Here is a 13,435-nt window from a genome sequence, read left to right on the forward strand (position 1 = left end):
TGAATGAATGAATTATTCAGAATTGATGGCTCAGATGTTAACTATACCGTTTCACCTTTAGAAGAACTGCAAGGTTCTTCCGTAAAGTGGCTACACCATTTAGGACTGGGACTTTTAAATTCTGTATCCCCAAGGGCCAGTGCTTAAATTCTGTATCCCCAGGGGCCAGTGCAATGAACTTTTTGGTTATGGATAGCATTTGTTTATGACTCAATACAAACCCATAGCATGCACCCTCCTCATTAAGCCCTGTCACGTTCATATGTAAAAGCACGTTATTGGTTTAAACCTCTACAGATGAAGAAAAAGTGGAAGTCTGATTTATGTCCTCGTTTAACGATCTGGCCTCAAAAACATGGACAGCTGCACTGAATGCCAATCATGTTTTTATTTCATTTGTTTATATGGTAACAGTGCTAAAACCAGTGATTTTTCTTACGCATAAAATGCCAAGTTCTGTTTTGTGAAGTGTTACTCACTGGAAGAATCTCAAATGCCTGTAGTGTTCCACTGTTTAGTGTTATTGTTTCCGAGTCAACAGTAGCAGCAGGGGACTCTGTTGAAGCTGTGGTAGGAACAAGGACAACAAAATAAAACACGTAGTCTCATAGTGAGTAATTTGCCCGGAAACCTGAAGTCATTTAAATTTCTTACAAGAAGGAATCGAACAGATTTACCTGGGATGGCACAGGTTAGTGGTTAGCAAACTGTGGCTCATATCCAAATCCGGCCCACTACCAGTGTTTGTAAAAAGTAGTTATAGGAACACGGCCACACCTATTTATTCTCCACAGTTGCTTCTGTACTTTAAGGGCAGAGCTGACTGTTACAGAGACAGTATCTGCTAAGCCTTGGTAGAGATCACAAAATAGTTCTAGAAGTAAGAGGAATACCCTAAGACTAACAAGTCAACAGGAACTTGGTAAAAAATAAATTTTCCTGGACAATCTGATAAGCAGTATGGATTCCTGGAACGTTAGTCCCCCAAAACCAGGCTTCTGTTCCAGCAGCAGCACTCCCGAGCAAATAGCTTGCTTTGAACCTACTCGTGTTCAGAGACTATGTGTCCTGCCTACCTCACGTAGTTGTTGGGAGGAACCACAAACATGAAATATAAGATAGTAGTATTTCAGGGGTGCCTGGGTGGCTCAGTCAGTTAAGTGTCTGCCTTCAGCTCAGGCCATGATCCCAGGGTCCTGGGATCGAGCCCCATGTCGGGTTCCCTGCTCAGTGGGGAGTCTGCCCTCTGCGCAACTGCCCCCCATCCCGAGTTTGTGCTCTTTCTCTCTTAAATCTCTAAAAAAAAAAAAAAAAGTTATTTCAGAAGAACACATCTGGGTTCGTAGGTGTTCAGGATGGTTTGATCCCTATCCAGCTGAATTCCTGCGACCAGATGAAATCTAGGTCTCCTATTCCTCCGCCATCTTGCTCCGCCCAGCCCAGAAGAACACATTTGGGAGACTGAACAGTGCTTTAGAGATCACACAGTATATAATCTCTTTATAGGTGTGTCAGTTGAGGCTTTAGACTTGAGCAGTGTTGGTTACACTTGATCAAGGTTATAAGGAATTAAGACTAGATGAAATGTGGATCTCTTGGTGCTTTCAGTTGCACCTCTAGTTAAATCCATGTGAAAAAGGATTTGGAATCATCTTGTAATGTGTAGTGTTTATTCCGACTAAAATACTTCTCTGTTGGAAAAGAAATGAGACACCTTTCAAAAGAAATGCATCTGATTCATGTTACTATTTCTCTATTTGATGGAATCTTAAGATCATACCCAGAATAATTTAAAGTGATTCCAGATAAATAACCTTCATCATGGGTAAGCAAACCATGGGCAGGGACAAATGTGGCTCAAGACTAAGAATGGTTTTTACATTTTTAAAGGACTGTTTAAAAACCAGAAAATTCCACAAAGACTTATGTGGGCTGCTAAGTCTAACATGTTTATATTTACTATTCTGGCTTTAAAGTTTGCTAGTCTCTGACTCCTAACATAAAGGAAGAAACAATCATGAGATTTTAGCCTGAATGCAAAGAATAACTGATATGGTATAAAACTCTTGGGCGCCTGGGTGGCTCAGTTGGTTAAGCGACTGCCTTCGGCTCAGGCCATGATCCTGGAGTCCCGGGATCGAGTCCCGCATCGGGCTCCCTGCTCAGCAGGGAGTCTGCTTCTCCCTCTGACCCTCCCCCCTCTCATGTGCTCTCTCTCTCATTCTCTCAAATAAATAAATAAAATCTTTAAAAAAAAAACAAAAAAAAACCTCTTACCAACATTTCTTGCTGGAAGAAATACAATTATTCTACATATTTTAAAAAAGCCATCCTGTGAAAATTAAGGTACCAAATCTAAAATGTCTACATTCCCAGTAAGTATAGTCACCACAAAAGCCAAGGAGAGTTCTAACAATCTCTGTGCACAATCTATAACCAACAGCTCTCATATTTATGGCGGACCAGTAATTTCAGTTGCTTTGTAATTCTTCAGGCTATAAAGTTAAATAAGCAGAGGGCTAAAGAAAAATTCTTCATGCATTATCACATTGGTAGAAAGCTAAAGCAAATACCCAAACTTAAATAAGAATTTTAAGACAGGCATGATTAGTTTAAAGGTCTCCAAGGTAATTCTGATAGTCACTGGATATATGGATATATATAGTGTCACCACAACCAATAGCCCAGTGATTCTCAAAAAGGTGAAAATCCTTAGACGTTTTTATTTGCCATAGTAATTAGGAAGTACTATTGCAAGGGACACTGAGCATCCTGCAATGTGTAGGACAGCCCTGCCAACAATGAATTATCTCACTCAAAATGCCAATAATCCCGATTGAGAATAACACAGCAACTGGTATACTCTTGGTAATGACCTTTCCATAGGCGTTAGCATTTAGGTAGACAAAAGAAATGAGAAAAAACTGAAGAATCATCTGGTTCTGAGAATTTTATTCTCCTTCCTTTTGTTACTCTACCATGGGAAAAAAGAACTATCAACTTGGCTTAGATTTCAGGAAATAATTTCCTCTCCCTGTAACAATTGTTCAGGTCTCAAAATCTCATTAAACACAAAAAATATCAGAGGCAAAGGAAAAAAAAAAAGGATAAACAAAAGAGTTCCCACAGGAAACTGGCTCTTTACTTGCTGAAGAAACTCTTCAATCTCACCAAACTCATTTCTTCTACACACGACTTCAAATCCACCCCCAATCTGTGTCTCTGGTGAATTGCTACAAATGATGTGCCACCTTAGGAACTCTATTTTGCTCAATTGTAAAATGCCTTAGAGTGCCTCTGTCAACTTGCACAAATTCCTGCCAACATTCTAGAAGAATGAAAGGTGTTAGAGCCATTACTAAATCATACAGGTCCAATAGCAAGGAGTCTCCAATAAACACTTACAGACATGGGTGATCTGGACTGGAATCTGCAAGGCTGTCATGGGGCTTGGAGAGATGGCTGTACTGTCTTCCAAGCGGGCGACTCTGATCTGAACATGCTGTACACTGGAATTGGAATTACTGTTTGGAACTCCAGATCCTGATTTATTCTCCAAAAGCGTTGGGTTGTTTTTTTGATTCTCATGTAACTGTTTAAGACCTTTTATTAAGACTGAAGGGAGATGGGTAGACAAAAAGAACATTGATTCTCCGACAGACCACCATCTAAGCAGCAAGGGAGGTGGGGGTAAGGAGGGAAAGTATTTGGAATAAATAATTGTACACTGCATGTGAGAGCTCAGCAAAATAACAATAAAAATATTTTAAAGCTACAACCTGTCTGGAAATTTTTGGAAACATTATCCATCACAAGAAATTTAAAAAATTCCTAACATGTTATTCTTGCCACCTAAGATACATTAAAAAAATAGCCATTGTGAGGAACATGAAAATAAAACCTTCGCTATGTCCTAGGGCTTCAGGATAAAATTCTTACTATTTAGGAAGAATATTGTTAATGCAAAGTAGCTTATTTCCTTAAGCGAATAGTGTACTTCTCCTCCACACCACCAGTACTCAAGGACACCTGACTGTTTTAGTTTAACTCACAACTCCAGAGTAGCAGCTCATTTTTTCCAAACGACAGTAATATGCAACCACCTTGAATTCTTGTGCAGGGAAGTCAAATCCAGACTTGCCCCATTCCACTATTCATGATAAGCTATCAATACTCTCAGGTGATAACTGCAATCTGGGTGGGTTCCTGTCACATGAGTATGCATTCACTCTTCCGGTTTTAACGTTAGCTTTATAAATCTGTGACTATGTACTTAATTTTTAAAAACTCTTATTTTCATCAAGCCAAAGTTCTTCAGCATTTAATTTTCCGTGGGAAAAATGGAAGTTGGAGCGCCACGCTAAGGGGAATGCATTTGACTGCCCTAATTACATGGACCGTACAACGGAGTTTTGCACCTCGGTGTAAAGCAGGCTAGGCTCTATGCCTCACGGTTAAGCAAACCCAGCTTAAGATCTCTAGATTTATGTAATAAATGAATTATAGATTTATGGTCTTTATACTATAAAACCACCAAAGACAATCTCTAAATGACAAACCCAGTTAAAATACGTGAAATTATTCAGCACATAAAAGTTGATTTAAACCTAAGTTTTCAGAAATTCATTTTGGTACACGATATGTAAAATCGTTTTCTTCTTCAGTTGATATGAGAACAAGAATGTGTATAAACGTGTATATTTTTGTCTTAGGTGCTTTGACAATTACACATCACATCAACTCCTCAAGGGAAGAAAAGACAGTTACCCAAAGAAACAGAGGAGATATTTAAGTGAAGATCTACTAAGATTCGTATCTCTTTAGCTGAGGCAAAGAATTTCTGACCTCTAAGTTCTGAGGAGTAAGTATCTGGTAAGACAAGGGAAGGACTTAAGAAGCAAATAATACATTACCAGGGAATGAAACATCCTTATGATTTGCAATTTGCCTTTTGATGGTCCACCATTTACTTCGAAGCCATTGTGGTGAACGGACACTGCTCCATCCCTCCGCTAACAGATCCCAGTTGATGTCATTTTCATCAGCTACATCAAGCTCTGCTATCCTACAGGTTACAAAACAAACGTCTGTTAGAACCTGTTAATGGATTTCTCTGGAAGAACCCTCCTCTGACTACACATGATGGCACCGGCAATAAAGGGGACAGCAGCTTTGGTCACGGAAAAGCTACTGTTAATTGCATGGGAAAGAATTTCAAGGGTGCAGAACTGCTCCCAGAGCTGAGAGCTATGACTGAGCACTGGCAAAAGCCTTCTGTTAATGGTACAAGCAAGGGGCCAGACCGTAAACGGTCAGAAGCAGATGAAGCACTGTAAAGGCAAGGGAGTAGCTAAAGGTTAGAAGAGGGTAAGGACAGGGTTAGTTATATAGTGTTCTGCCATGTTTTAGAGTGTGTCATAGCAAGTTACTTCCTAGATCTGAGCTTCTCCATATCTGTAATAAAAATGTTGAGAAATGAGCTATTTGCAGATGACCGGTTGAAAGAAGTATATTAAAAACAAAACCCAAAATAAAATGCTAGAAAGACAGAATACTCCAGCAGCAACCAAAACAAAAACCATCAACATGATAGTACCACTCAATTTGGGGTATGAATGGTCTGTTTGTTTTCTAGCTTCAACTGTCATGACGATTTTGATTTTCAGGAGGGAGTAGCTTTTATTACTTCAGTGTCTCAAACATTTTCTTGTTGGTATTTTTGCCCACTTGAATCACTGAGTCTTAATGGTTATACCGACTACCTTAAAAAAAAAAAATGGAAGTGCGTGACTGGGGCCAGTGGGAAGGTGTGGGGTAACTGCAGACTGGGCCCCCTTCTTGGCAATCTTAGCACAGGAGCCCAAGATTGAAGGGCATGGAGACTGAAGAGCCCTCTTCCCCTGCACATGGAGCCCCTCTGCTAGCACTGAGGCACATTGGTGGGACAGTGGCAAGCTGCAGGGCCACTGTCTGTGCCGTACCTGTTCTGTGGACAGAGAGAGGACTTCAGTCTCCACGCCTTCAATCTGGTACTTTGCACGAGCACTAAATCCTCTAAAAAGGAACAAACACAAAACAAAAAAAAAAGAGCTCAATATGAAATGCATAGGATCTGAAAGATCCTCCATGGATCCTTTCTCTATGGAAAGGATGCTTTTCAGACATTAGGCATCTAGGGAAACCAAAAGAGGAAATACCAGTCAAGACAACTATAGCTATTAAGCAGCTTTTGTTATTAAAGGACTTACGACACAAACCTGAGGATGAGATTGATTTCATCTTCCTTGGTCCATTCAGTACCTCCACTCTGTTTCCAGTTCAGGTAGTTGAGCCATTTAGAACGACACTGCTTTTCTGAGCGGGTCCCGACTCGCTCTGCCACAGCTGCCCATGACACGCCCTGTGTCACTATGTCACCTGGCTCAGTGCTTGTCAATTCATGAACCACCTCTGCAAGTCTCTTCTCCTCTTCTTCCGTCCACTTCCCTGAAAGAAGGAAATCATCTAGACCACTACTGCTACCTTCTTCTCTTTTTTTTGCAAATCAGATACAGCCCTGTATTTCCAAGGACTGATGGAAGTACGCAGCAGCACCAAGTTATTTCTGAACGACCCTGAGGCGGGAATCTGCACGTATCTACTAAGACGGTTGCACCTGACTAGCCCAGTAAGGTTCTTGATACAAAAGAAAATATAGAATCCTACTAGAAAATACTGACTGACTCCTTATGGAAAGAAAAACTACGCAATACATACCTAGAAAAAATTATACGCTGTCAAGATGCACTAATCCTAAGTGGGAAGAGCTTCATGGAGGCGACATGGACACAGAAACTTACAATCACAATTTTTCCTTAGTCTTGCCTAAAATTCCCTGCTGTGCAGAAGTTGAGTAAGCTCAATAGAGATCCTTCATCAGAGGAATGAATGATGAGACAAGTGGAGTAACTCCTATGGGCTCCTACCCACTTAAGTAAAAATGGAAACTAGGTTTATACCATCTCCTTTCCCCACTATCCCAACTCTAAGATATTGTGATAAAACAGAAATCTGAGACTGGTATTCACACATGATTTTACTCCAGGTTTTCCTAAAGCCATAAACCAGTAATGACACCAAATGATCCTCTTGTTCTTTTCTTAAGGAACTTGAGCAGAAAAACATTTTTTTTTACTCCTTCTACTTCTGTTTCCATTTTGTTACTAGTAGCTAAAAATGTCTAGAAAATTTCAAGAGTTGTGTGCTTGCATCAGGGACTCATTCATTCAACAAATATTTATTGAACTTCTATTATGTTCTAGGCACAGTTCTGGATACCATATATTCAAGACAAAGTCCTGCTCTTCTACTTTAGCATGGCAACAAAAGGGGTTCTGTACTCACAGTGCCTTACATGAAACTCTGGGGTCAAATCCTAAATCTAGAGCTCCTATTCCTGCTTCATTCATTAAGCTGTCATTAACCACAGAATGACAGAGTTGGTGGGATTTATGTTCTCAATGTCTTGTGGGTCACAGGGCTGGTGGAATGAATGGTTAAGCAGGAAATATTCCTGATTCCACTTTGGCGGGGTAGGGAGGTGAAAAAAGAAAATATATAACCTGGAAGCTTAACTTGAGAACTATTTTTCTTATTGAAAGACTGAGCACAGATTGTGGCTCCTTCAGAGAATTTTAGGGCTAAAAGGGAACTATGCGATCATAGTTCCCTTCTCATATATGAGAGTTACAGATCACCTCTTCTAACTCTTCATTTTAGAGGAGACTGAGGCTCAGAAAAGTTATCTGAGAGCTAGTGCCGAAGCCTCAATACTGTTGTTGGTCACAAAGGGTAGGTTTAACAGTATCATCAGTGCATTTGTATACATTAAGAGTTAAATAGGCATGTGTGGTCTGTACTAGAGACTGAAACACTAACGACAAGTCTTTTCTATGGAAAAATATACTTACTTGTTTGAAATAAGCAAAACAGAGCCACAGCACTGAAAGATAACTTTTTAAGTTTTTTATAAACATGAGTGGATAAGCTGTTGTTAACAGAAGCTCAACAGTTAGATGGGCTTAAATTAAAACTACTTCCTGTACATAAACCTAGTAACAACTTTCCCAACTGGAGCAGTTTTGAATGGCTACAAAATGGAAACATGCTATACCTAAAACCTCGGAAACTGAGGACATGTGTCCCTGTGAACAATGTCACCTCGCACAAAAGCAGAAAAATGAAGGATTACTCGGGCCTACAAAGCGTGAAGAAAATAAAATGTGAACTCAAGTGAATGACAAATTTCTTTCCAGAAGAGAAGAGAAAGCAGTATGTGACAGGGCGGGAAGCTCCGATGGAGACAAGAGCAGCCCATCGGCAGCGCTCACAGTACCTGTGTTGCAAGTATCCTTCATCAGTCGGCACCGATCTTTGACGGAAGACGCGCTTCTTCCTAGCGCCGCCCCTATTGTTGCCCAGTCATTGCCATGCTTTATCCGGAGCCTAAAACAAGAGTCTGCCAATCAGCATTGGGTTCAACTGTTTTCTCCCTTTTAATTTCATCATTTATTCTTCATTCTTCTTCTTCCCATTTGACTGGTTTGGAAGTTGTGGGCAGCAATACTTTGAGAGCCAAAGTTTGAAAGTGTGGCCTTTTTTTGGGGTCCACAGTTGTCTGTGGGTGAAAAAAAAACAGGCAGCAATTGCCTTTTTCCTGGGTCAGAGAAGAAATAAGTAACTTGGATATGTGTTCAAAAAAGACCAAATTTCCCCTCAGGTTACTGACACAATCTCCCAGGCAATCCCCAGATTGTTCCCTTTTCAGTACTCCTAACGAGCTCTTCTCAGACATCTGAAAAAGTTTCCCAAGCTGCTACCATCATAAAGAGGATCAACCCTCAATTTTTTCCACGATCCATACAATCCATTAACCCATACTTTATGGCCCTACTCAACAAAGAAAATTATTTTTCCTGTGAAATAGCCTTCATAAAGTAGAGTTCGCCCAGACATTAAGTGAAACATTTGCTAAGTCACCATTCTAAACTAAGCATGTAGCACAACCCTGGTTTTGATCCTGGTATTAAGTTCCTGGTATTTAGTATTTAGTCTTCAGGCCACCAAGAATGGCCATCTAATCTCTTCTGTAACCCTTATTAGTGGTCTGAGGACACATTTCATTCAGCAACTCACTATAGGAGAAGATGAAATTTATGGGCATGGCTACTCTGTGCATGTATGGATCTGAAAAGTTCTTCTTATGGTCAATCATGCTTAATAGCAGGATTAAATTACACCAGTCTACTAAAAATCTCTAGACATTTTCACAGTAAAAGTTTAAAAAACAAAGGTATTAAAAAAGTTAAAACCCAACTATCAGAATTCAGGAAAAGAAAAAAAATTTTAAACTTACTCCTTGAGCTTTTCAATTTCTTCAGGTGTATATCTAGAAATTTAAAGAAATTTTTAAAAAGATCAATTAAAACAAAGAATGCTAAAAAACCTTAATAAAAATCAGAATTTCACTTAGGGAGCCAAATGTTAAGTCACTTAGCATACTGATAATATTTTTAAAAGTAACCAATTTCAAAGTAAATTACTAAAAATTAAAACTAATTCTTCTATCTTCTTTTTTGTAAGAAAAAAATACTTTTAGCTATAATAAAAGTGAGCAATGTACATCTTTCTCTAGGAAAATTCAACATTTAAAACATATTTGCTCCTATTCTGCTTTAAGTCTTCCATTATTTCAAAACTGGTTTCAGGCCCTCTAACACAGCTATGCATGACATTGTAAACCAGAGCCAAAATGCAAATCTATGGTAAATTCTCACAAGGCACCAAAAAATTTAAAAAACTTCTCTTCATTTCCCCTACCCATGCACGGATATCTGCCATACTCTTGCTCCAATGTAAAGGCTCATTTTCTTTAGATGGCAAATACTCAATACAGCCAATGCAATGTTCTTTTTTAAAGCAGTATCTAATAAGCCATAGTATAACTACCTAAAATTCCCAAAGAGAAATTAAAAATATGTCAGTAACACCAAAAGAATCATTGCATTGAAAAAAAAATGATGCCTTCCCATAAATGTTACCTATAACAGAAATCCAGGCATTGTATTCAGAAATTTAGTTATTTATTTTCCACTCTGGTTTTATATATATATATAAAGTCACTAACCTAGGAAATGCTATACTATTAAAAAAAAAAAAAAAAAGGAACAACGTTACCAATGAATTTAGAGGTTTTTTTTCAACTTCCTAAATCTTTAACCACTATATTTTTATTATGTTACTTTATTACAAAGCAGACTTTGATGAAGACAGCTAAGTCTAAAATCTGACATATATAAGGTGATTGAGATTCTAATTTCTAAGAAGCCTTATTATAATGAGATTTCCGTATTTACAACATGGACCTGGAGAAAAAAAATATTAACACAGCAAACAGTAATTCATAGCTGTCTCCAATTAAAATTCTGATAACTATATTTAAAAAATGATAGCTCTTTAAATATTTCCCCTAATTACATGAAAACATGCAGCATTACAAGTTTTCATACTTTCCCACATGGTTTCTGTCATCATACATGCGAAGCACTCTTCTATAAACTGCAAACAAAGGCCGGTTCAGACCCCATGCTATAGTCCTGTAGAAATCTTTTCTTTCGTCTTTTGACATCTCAAAGATGATTTCTGTAGCATCTTTTATTCCGCGTGCCTAAATGGGTTACATTTCTTTGATTTAGGGATTTCTGATAAAATGCATATGGATATACTATGCTTTTTAAAAGTTGTTTTTTTATGTGCAGGATCATCAATGGCATTTAGAGAAATAGTAAGTCAAATATAAACTTTAAAATGTTTGAAGAGATAATAAAGTGATACTTAAATGCTCCAAAAATAAACTATTAAATGCAATAAAGTCAAGTTGTGTCAACCCCTTTTAAAATTATAAAAAATTAGTATCTAAAGAAAGTAGAAGAAAATTGTAAGAACAAAATGAATGGAACCAGGAATCAAATAACAAACTACAAGCAATGCTAAAAAATGGTTCTTTGAAAAGACTCATCAAGACTAATAAAATATGAAAAGATAAACTATGGCAAAACTAAAAGACAAAACAATACTGGAAATGAAAAAATGGGGCCTAAGTAGAGATGCTACAAAGATTAGAGAGTTGAACATTATGAAAATTCTATGGCAATAAATTTGAAAACTTAAATAAAATGAATAAACTCCTAGAAAAAGTCAACTTACCAAAAGAGACTCAGGAAGAGATAGAAAATCTAATAAGCACAGACCACCAAGAAAATTTAATCAGTTATTAATAATTTTTCACAATGGAAATATCAGGCCCACATGACTTTACAGGTAAATCCTACCAAACAATCAAGAGAAACATAATTCTGATTTTAAACTATTCTAGGGTACAGAAAAACAGGGGGGACACTTCCTCATTCATTTTATGAGGCTAGCATAACCTCAGTAGCAAAACCACACAAGGATAGTTTCAGAAAAGAATTTTCAGGCAAGCTCCTTCTGTAACACAGATCCCCTAGTCCCTAAAATATTGAGCACCAGCAATGTGTAAGAAGGTCAGTAATCAACACAGAAGGTGAGCTTACTCCAGGAATTTTGTGTTAACTAAAAAAAAAAATTGTTATTATTACAGCATTAAAGATTAAATTTATGGAAAAAATGTAAATAGCTATAGATATGGAAAGAACATTCATAACATAGAACATTCATATGTGATTATATTCCTATTGAGTTTGGATTTGCTGATAACCTAATAAAAGAAAATATATAAAAAGTATAGATTGAAAAAGAAAAAATCATTCACAGGTATTATATATGTAGAAACTTAAGAGTAGCAAATACTGGTTACAAAATCAATATATAAAGTCATTTTCATTTCTATACAAAGATCAAAAAAAGTTTAAAAGTTCTCATTTACAGTGACATCATAATTAAAAGCAACAGGACTAAATCTTAGGCAAGTGATGCAAGTCCTTTGTGGAGGAAAACAAAGTACCAAAAGGTATTAAACAGGAAGCCACTACAATGGAGGGTATACAATGTTCTCTATAGGAAGATGGAATACTGTAAAGATGTTAATTACCCTCAAATTGATGCACAGATTCAGTGCAGTCCCAATAAAAATTCCAACGGTCTTCCATTCTCTGCAACTTGGTTCTAAATTTATAATGGAAGAGCAAAGGGCCCAAAAGGGCCAAGACATTCATAAAGAGACTTGCCCCATCAGATGCTTTGATTTCTCTAGACAGTGCTGTCTATACTAGTGCAAATATCAACAAACAGAACCTAGGAACACGTCAGAAAACAGGAACAAATCTGGGGAAGCTCGACTTGGGACAAAATGGACATTGCAGATTGGGAGAAGACCAACATTCCATAGCGATGCTGGGACAACGATCTTCCATATGAAACCAAAAAAACCCCAATAGTGAAACCCCATCTCAGAGCTATAGGAAAAAAAAAATCAACAAGAAAGGCAAAACTATAGAACTTTTATGTGACAATATCTAGGGCAGTATCTTTATGCCCTTGAAGCAGAGGAGAATTTCTTAAATAACCATGCAAAATATGAAAGAATAAGGATTTTGATATTGAAATTAAGAATCTTTTTTCATCAAATGACCCCCAGGAAGAAGGAAAAGATAGGCCACTGAATTGAGACAAGATATCTGTCATACAAATAAACAAAATGCCGTTAACATTAAGAATGTCTAGAAAATGAAAAAGATAACCCCATAAAAAACTGATGAAAAACGCAAACAGGAATTTCCAAGAGGAAACATAAAAAGTGGCCAGTAAGCATATAAAAGTATGTAATCAGAGGAATACAAATTAAATCCATAATAAAATACCATTCACACCCATCAAATTTGTATAAATAAATAGCAAAAAAACTAAAAAGACCCAAAACAACCATTAACTATGCATGGGTAACTTACAGTATATGCATTGGCATAGTGAAATACAGCTAAAAAAAAAAAAATCAACAGGGTAGGGATCACAAAATCACAGTAATAAACAACAGAAGCCAGTTACAGAACACCCAAAGAATCAATCTATTTACATAAATTTCAAAAAGAGGTAAAACTACACTGATATGCATTATATACATTCTCTTGAATATACAAAACTTCACAGTAAAAAGTTTCTATGTTTTATTTATTAAAAATTTTTTTTTTTTTAGTAATCTCTACACCCAACATGGGGTCCGAACTCATGACCCCAAGATGAAGAGTCACAGTCTACTGACTGAACCAGCTAGGTGCCCCAAAGTTTCTAAATTTTAGAATCTAAAATTCTCTTATGCCAGTTCTGCAAATAATTAAACCTAACATTTACAAGTCTAAACATCTGAAAGGCACTGTGTTGCAGGATGACCATATAGTGAGATGAAAAGATCCTTTTGCGC

General features: G+C 37.4%; 1 protein-coding gene across 3 annotated transcripts in view; it reads right to left on the reverse strand.

Annotated features, from left to right (window-relative positions):
* The window catches only part of DMTF1 (cyclin D binding myb like transcription factor 1), a 59,633-nt gene that overhangs the window by 20,726 nt on the left and 25,472 nt on the right, over nucleotides 1-13,435 (reverse strand). For all 3 annotated transcript variants that reach the window (XR_010406546.1, XM_045864782.3, XM_064575332.1), the window contains 7 exons: nucleotides 10,548-10,705; nucleotides 9,395-9,427; nucleotides 8,375-8,484; nucleotides 6,258-6,486; nucleotides 4,914-5,065; nucleotides 3,406-3,615; nucleotides 480-565 (listed from right to left, as the gene is read on the reverse strand). Coding sequence is in view for 2 of the 3 variants with exons in the window: in XM_045864782.3 (XP_045720738.1) it covers nucleotides 480-565; nucleotides 3,406-3,615; nucleotides 4,914-5,065; nucleotides 6,258-6,486; nucleotides 8,375-8,484; nucleotides 9,395-9,427; nucleotides 10,548-10,705 (978 nt within the window). In the remaining variant the exon portion in view is untranslated. The remainder of the gene's footprint in view (nucleotides 1-479; nucleotides 566-3,405; nucleotides 3,616-4,913; nucleotides 5,066-6,257; nucleotides 6,487-8,374; nucleotides 8,485-9,394; nucleotides 9,428-10,547; nucleotides 10,706-13,435) is intronic.

This window comes from Mirounga angustirostris, unplaced genomic scaffold (genome assembly GCF_029215605.1).
Source record: "Mirounga angustirostris isolate CCGP_5_RB_7025 unplaced genomic scaffold, mMirAng1.0.hap1 SCAF_12, whole genome shotgun sequence".
Classification (NCBI taxonomy): Eukaryota; Metazoa; Chordata; class Mammalia; order Carnivora; family Phocidae; genus Mirounga; species Mirounga angustirostris.